Consider the following 7500-nt stretch of genomic DNA (forward strand, 5'->3'; position numbering starts at 1 on the left):
TCCACTTGCAGATTTGAAGTCGCCATCACTATCAGAACTAACCATTTTACCTCTCTTTTTATCCTTAGATCTCTTGCACCTTTTACGGTCCTTACAGTCTTGGGATCCATAGGTCATTTCCAAGCGACTTCTGCGGGATTCTTCAATGCTTCCACCACCAAAAATCTCACTGAAGCGTGGGGCTCTCCTCTGAGGACAAACTACCTCACTGTTCTCTCCAGATTCAGTCAAGACTCCTGTTGTTGCTGCCTCCTCTTCCTCTTCCTCCTCCTCTTGATCTACATCATCTCTGGTGGTGACCCATTCACTTTTCTCTTCACCTCCTCCAACTTTAAAGGAACTGCAGCTTGAACTTTTTTTGGCTTTTAACTCTCCTTCCACATACTGTCCCAAGATATTGTCCCAAAGACTACTGATCTTTTTCCTACCCATGCCACCACATATGTTTTCTACAGATCCCCTCCGTCCTTGCTTGGGAGTGGAGCAGCGAATGCTCTTGTCTACAACACCCCGACGGAGACTCTCCCACTTCCTGTTATGGCGAGGGATGGCCGAGATCCAAGAGTTACCTCCAGCCACACAAGCTCCTCTGAGGTGAGAGTGGCTGCCTCCACTTCCTCGCCTCCCTCTTAATGCATACAGTAGCTCCTCCCCATTTACGTTGTCAAGGCTTTGGCGTCTTCCTGCTCCACTCCGTCTGTCAGCACTGCCTCGCCTCCTCCTTCTATAGTATGGCTCAGGAGTATCTGAACGGATGGTATCACCATTCTGAAAGAACTCACAATGGTTGTTTGTGTTAGCAGCACTTTCCTCCTCACCAGAACCTCTATCCATATGGTTGTCACTCCCACTATCAGAACCATAGTTTACTGCAACTGTGGGACTACTGCATTGTTGCATGCTGGAACACTTTTGTAAGTCTCCTTCAAGTTGGTTTATGTAGTTTACCATACTTTCATGGAGTTGAGAGGTGTCTTTTCCATCCCAGGATCTTGCTTTAGGTACCTCCCTATCCTCCCAGGACCTCGTTCTAAGAAACTCTCTACTGTCCTCTATCTCAGATGAACCAGGTGTATCGAGAGATTCTGTGCATGGAAGATCTCTCAGGTCACAGGACTTTCCTCTCTTAAGTATTCGACGACTGTAAGACCTCTGTGGGACGTCCCTAAGATCTAGGGATTTTCCTCGCTTGAGTTTTTGTCTCTGGGAGTCCTTCCGAATGAGGTCCCTCAGGTCAGATGACTGAGTCCTAGAAATGTGATTTGAGGCATTATAGCTCTGCTGAGGCTCAGTCAATGAATGAGCACTTCTGCACCTGCTCATCATTAAATCAGGTTTGCCATGTGGCACAGTAAGCATGTCATATGCAGCTGTGCCATTCAAAGAATTTGCACTCTTACTTAAATCAGCCACACTCTCTTTAGTCAAGAATTCCATAGCCTTATTGGTCAAAGAGCCATATATTTTGTTTGCATTTTCATCTTCGGAGTTACTGCTTTCATCAGTGTCATGCAAGTTAGTATTAAATATAGTATCTGTAGCAAGACCAATAGCACTATCAATCAAGTCACTGATGGCACTGTGCCTGAGACTAACAGTGCTGCCCATTGCATTGTCTCTGATGTTGGTAGTGCTGCCATTTCTACTATGTCGAATGCTATTACTTCTACCTAAGTAACTATCCCTGACATCAGTAGTGCTTCCTGCAACACCATGTCTTAGACGAGGAGTATTACTTGTGAATTTTTCTCGTAGGTTGGTGGTGCTTCCTATCACACCATGCCTAAGGTTTTGGTTACTGGTCATGACACTATCTCTCAAATTAGTGGCACTACCTAATATGCCATGTCTTAGACGGGAACTTGCGGCTTTATCTTCCAAGTTAGTAGCACTACCCAAGAGAATATCTTTTTGTCTGGTAACATAAGCATCTGCCATATCAACATACCCAGAGTTTGCAGTGTTAAAAAGTGAATCATCTCTGAGGTTTGTCATGCTCTTTGCACGACTATAAGCTCTGCACATTTTTCCTGCATTCTCAAAGGAGCTATTTTTTCTACTATCTATGTCATCCTCTTTGAGACTGGTGATGCTACCTACATCTCTCATATTAGAAGTATTAGCCAAGGTGCTTTCTTTCAGACTTGTAGTGCTACCCATGCTTTTCAATGAATGAGTACTACAACACAGAATGCTGTCTTTTAAACTTGTAGTACTACCCCTTGAATCATCTCTTTTGATATTCGCATGACTCACACCTGCACTACCAATGGTATTATCATTAATGTTTGCTGTCTTACACACATCTTTCTTGCTTAAATCTAAAACACTGTCAGTAAGACTCTTGCTACTGGCCATGGGCATATCTATCCGACTAGCACCGCTACCCTTTAAATCATCTCTTAAACTGGTACAGCTACCCATTGTGCTATCCTTATAGCTGGCAATACTGTCCAAGGTGCTATACACAAGGCTCGTGGAGCTACCAAGGGCACTATCACGTAGACTGGAGCTGCTACCAATGGAGCAATGTCTCAAACTGTTGTTGCTACCCATTATACTATCTCTTAGGCTTATGGAGCTCCCCATTGCACTATCATGAAGGCTCATGGAACTACCCATAGAACTGTCTTTTAAACTGATAGTGCTGCCCATGAAGCTGTCCTTTAAGCTAAAATTACTGTCCCAAACATTGTTACTGTTATCCACTGCACTGTCCCACAGGCTGTTTGTACTTCCTCGAGAACTGTGAGAACAATTGGTGGGGTCTCCAACAGGGCTGTATCTTGAAGCATCCCTGATACGAACGCCGTTATCAGGACTCATTCTTGAATTAAACACAGCACTGTTCTTCCTGCTGCTGACTTTTCTGCTCAGCCTTTGGCCAGGAGACACACGGGGCAAGTCGAGTTCTGTGGATGTGCTAGTCGGGCTCTTCTGTGTTCCTTTTTTGAGTGTATTACCAACCCTGATGGCATTGCTGACCACTTTGCCAACTCTCGAAATACTAGATGACGCATTCCTGGTTTTGGGTATGGCTCCCTGAGTCTTTGATATGGAGGGTCCCGTCTTTGATGCAGCAGCACTGGTTTTGGAAAGTGTGGGGGTCACTCTGGATACAGTGGCAGTGATGGGGGGTGGGGGGCCAAAGGTGATACTCTTGCTCTTCCCTCCCCCTCCCCAAAGACTCCAGGTACTACCACTATTTGTGTTAGTAACTGAATTACGTCTGCTACCATCTCTGTCTTTTGGTGTGGAAGATCTGCTCCTCACTGACAGACCTACAGTCCCTAAACTAGCCCGCCGCCACTTCTCTGCATTTGTGGTGCTGTCACGTGAAGGGGAAGGAGTGCTGCAATGACTAAGAGGTTTTCTAACAGTCAAATCCCACAGGCTGTTGCTAACACTCCTGCTATTTCTGCTGGAGCTTCTACTAGCTGTTCTATTACTTTTCTTGTTAGTGTGTTTTGGGCTGCTATCACCTCCACTGCAAATAGTATGGAGGGAACTAGGAATACTGTAACTAATACTGTTTGATGCAGATGAATGGTTGCCACCAAGGTTATGAACCGAGCTGGAAATGTTCTCTTTCAAAGATGATCTGAGTTGCTCATGTGCAAGGCTGTTGGACCTTGCTTTCTTCCTCCTGTTTTTTGTGGGAATCTTTTCATCCTTATCACTTGTTTCATTGCCAGTCTCCTCCTTTCCCACATCTTCCTTGCGATCCTCGAGTTTCTTTATCTTTTCTCCTTCCAGATTTGACTGGGATTTCCTGGAGACGTTATTTTGGGAAGTGTTTTCAAAATCTGTGAGATGCCTTGTTGATTTCTTTGATGAAATACCTTTCTTTGTAGATGTGTTGTGTTCAGTCTCTATATTGTCCATAGTTGAATAGTCATCACTAAGGATGATATCTATATTATCTGCAGTGATAACAATTTCGGGACTTCGGTGTTCATCTATATGACTTGCAGAGGCCCCGTGGTTCTGCTTCTTACGGAAGGCTTTGCTACTGATGCTGGCATTACTTACCACACCTGAAACACTTCGTCGTTTCCCCTTCGTAGTGTCACTGCTAATGCACCTAGACTTTGCTACTTCGTTCACTGGACTTTTCAAAGATAGAACGTCTGTATCCTTTGGAGAACTTGATATATGATGCTTTGAATGGCGGCCAACAGGGCTTGGTGAAGATGAAATTGGGGTTTTGCAGGAGTGTGATGATGAACCTTCAAGTCCTTCCCCTGGGCCAACAACTGAACAACCTGAAGGACTTCCTGGGGAGTGTAATGGACTGACAGGAGACCGAGAGGATCTCTTTCTGGATCGAGGTATAGGACTTGGAGAACGTGAACTTCTATCTCTTTGATATGGAGGTCCCTGAGAAATTGGGCTGGCAGGCCCATAAAGGAGAGGGCCTGATGATACAGGACATCTATAGAGTGGTGAGTTGCGAGATGAAGGACTGGCTGGGTAGGTGTAGCTGAAATCACTATCATCATCATCATCATCATCATCAATGGTGGGAGTTGAACGCTTCCCGTGACGACAATGAGAGCTGCACTTGCTGTTATTGAGTTTGGGGTTGGCCCGGATATTTTCCCATAAGTTTCTGCGCGTTGCTCTGGTCTGGGCAAGGTCTGTAGTACTACTGCGCCTTCCATTTGCTGTTGCAACTAAGTACCTTTTCACATCAGATGGTGGAGATGAGGAAGAAGACGTTGAGGAGGTAAGAGATGAGGAAGACCAGACAGGAGAGTTCTGGGAGGAGCAAGGGACACTCGGATTCGAAACCACGCTCCGGACAGGAGAGGGCGTGCTCCATCCTGATCCCGAGTCACTGTCTGATGAAACATAGCTTGCAGTTGGTACTTTGGGATCTGGAGATGACCTAGTGCTGTGCACTGGTGGGGCAGTTCCTGATGGGGACATTGTGGTCGATGGCGAAGTCATGCTATGGAATGACGACGGTACACTGGGTGAGACCAAAGGTGTAGCTAACCCAGGAATGGGAATCTCGATGCATGAACCCGGTGAAAAAAGGCTGTGGTTGCCGGATATGACTGACAGGTCACAAGGCGACTCCAAGGGCGAGAGCCATTCCATCGGTGAGAGAGACGAGGCGTCACTCTCGGGCGAGTCTTCGCTGGAGGGCGAATCCGACGCCAAATGGGAGGGAACCACAGCCAGCGAGGAGGGAGGAGTAGGCCGAGAGGCCGTATCCTCCCGGATATTGCCGACACTTAACTCGTTCATGGCGAAGATAAGGTCACTGAGGCTTAATTTCAGGGCATCATTTCTATGGCATTAATCAAGATCAACGACAAAACCACAGTGCTTCAGATGAAATGTATTTCCAAAAAGTAATATGGATATCTATCAGTTGGACAGACGTCGTAACACTGAATCGAGAAAGCCCTGACTTCCTAGAGCGTCACTTCAGTAATGACATTATTGTCTATGCAATTAACATCGACCAATCAGAAAAAACGGAACTTGTGGAATCCGTGCTGTTGACAGCGAATGCACAATTACTGCATGCATATCATGGCTGGCTGCCGTTTGATGTTAATCTGTACGAAGGATAAAAATAAATATTAGGAAAGACTTCGCTATCTACTTTCAAAGATAAAAACTAAAAACATAACGAAAAAAGGACACAATATCAGAACAAAGTCTATAATTAATAATCGCTCAGGACAACAGTATCAAAAGGGAAGTGTCATGTCGAAGAAAGGTAAGGAAAAAATTGTAACTGGCGCGACCCAGCATTGCCCTCGTGGTGGTGACTCACTATCGCAACACGTCCATCCTGTCGGAGTGAAATTCCTCCGTACCCTCGCTCGCAGGGAGACAGCCACTTCTATCATTCGTCCACCACTCTCGTTCATCTCCCGCTCATCCTCTGTCCCACGCGCCTCCACGCATCATCACCAGCTTCACTTACCGTCGCCATAGACACAGATAGGAACTAAATTGAAGACCCTAAATACCTTCTACTGAGATCTTTCCGGAACGCAAAAAAGGGAACAGAGCACGAAGAGGAATAGGAAGACGCTCTACTTAAACTGGGACAAACTGTCTTGAAAAGGCTTCGCTAAATTTGGGCAGCGGGGCATTGAGGGACTACGGACTTAGGGGTTAAATAATACTACCTATCATGTTAACAATACATTGATATACAAACATTCACGTAAATAAAAACACAAAACACTGTACACAAACATGCACACACACGCACACAAATATACACATTCACACCTTGAAAGGCTTCACTCGGTAAGAGGAGAGGTTACATTTCTGGAGATCGTTTCTGTTTAATATATGCAAAATATCTATTTTCTTCAAATATATTTTCCCAAACTACGATAGAACGACCACTAACAACAATAAATCGCCATCTGTATAGAGCTTTACGAAATACGCTTCATGACTTCAGCAATTATTTTTTAAATTATTACCAACAATCAAATTAAACTTTCTGCCACCTATATCTATTCACCCTTAAGCTAAGTATACAAATGTACAGAAACATACAATCACACACACACGCACACATGCGCACACACGCACACACACATACACACACACACACACACACACACACACACACACACACACACACACACACACACACACACACACACACACACACACACACACACACACACACGCACACACTCATACACATACACTCACACATACACTTTCACCTATACATACTATACATACGTATATATATTCATACACACACACTCACACATACACTTTCACCTATACATACTATACATACGTGTATATATATATATATATATATATATATATATATATATATATATATATATATATATATATATATATATATATAAAATATATATATATACACATACATACATACATACATACATACATACATACATACATATACACACACATACACACACACATACACTGTCACATGCACACACTTTCATTTCGTTTCCCTTTGCACTATTGTCCTCACAACCTTGCACTGAAAACACGCACCGACCACGCACGGGGCGCCACCACCGCCACTCACCTCCTCTGAGACAATCTCTACCGAGGAGCCAATCAGAAACGGCGAAGGACCAGTGTACTTTCCGGCTTAGAATTTCTTCTTTAGCAATCACGAAATCTTCCAGGGCAAGACCTTCCTTCCAGTCTTCTCTTTCCGTTCAACGCTCAGTCAGACAAGCAAAGTGCAGAAGCGCGCACGGCGGTCCTTTTCCCGGGGCGGGTCTCTCGCATACACAACGCGCACAAATCTTATACACAAAGATACACGATTATACGCGCGTGCAAGCAAGAGACAAAGGACGGACACGCACTTAGGAAACACAGAGCCTGAATGACGAAGAAGGAGGACGGACAGAGGGACAAGAAGAGAAGGAGATGGAAGGAAGAGGCAGGTAGAGAGAGATAGGAGGTGGAAAGAAAAGACACGGCGTTACTGGCGCCAGCCGCTGCTACCTCAAGAAT

General features: G+C 44.8%; 1 protein-coding gene across 1 annotated transcript in view; it reads right to left on the bottom strand.

Moving 5' to 3' along the window:
* Positions 1-7486, bottom strand: part of LOC119598598 — a gene marked incomplete in the record, with an annotated part of 43650 nt that extends 36164 nt beyond the window's left edge. Inside the window, 2 exon segments of the mRNA XM_037948265.1 lie at positions 1-5573; positions 7061-7486. The exon segment at positions 1-5573 is cut by the window's left edge and continues 1353 nt beyond it. Of these exon segments, the coding sequence (XP_037804193.1) occupies positions 1-5256 (5256 nt within the window).
* Between the last annotated feature and the right edge of the window lie 14 nt (positions 7487-7500).

This window comes from Penaeus monodon, chromosome 41 (assembly GCF_015228065.2).
Source record: "Penaeus monodon isolate SGIC_2016 chromosome 41, NSTDA_Pmon_1, whole genome shotgun sequence".
Taxonomy (NCBI): Eukaryota; Metazoa; Arthropoda; class Malacostraca; order Decapoda; family Penaeidae; genus Penaeus; species Penaeus monodon.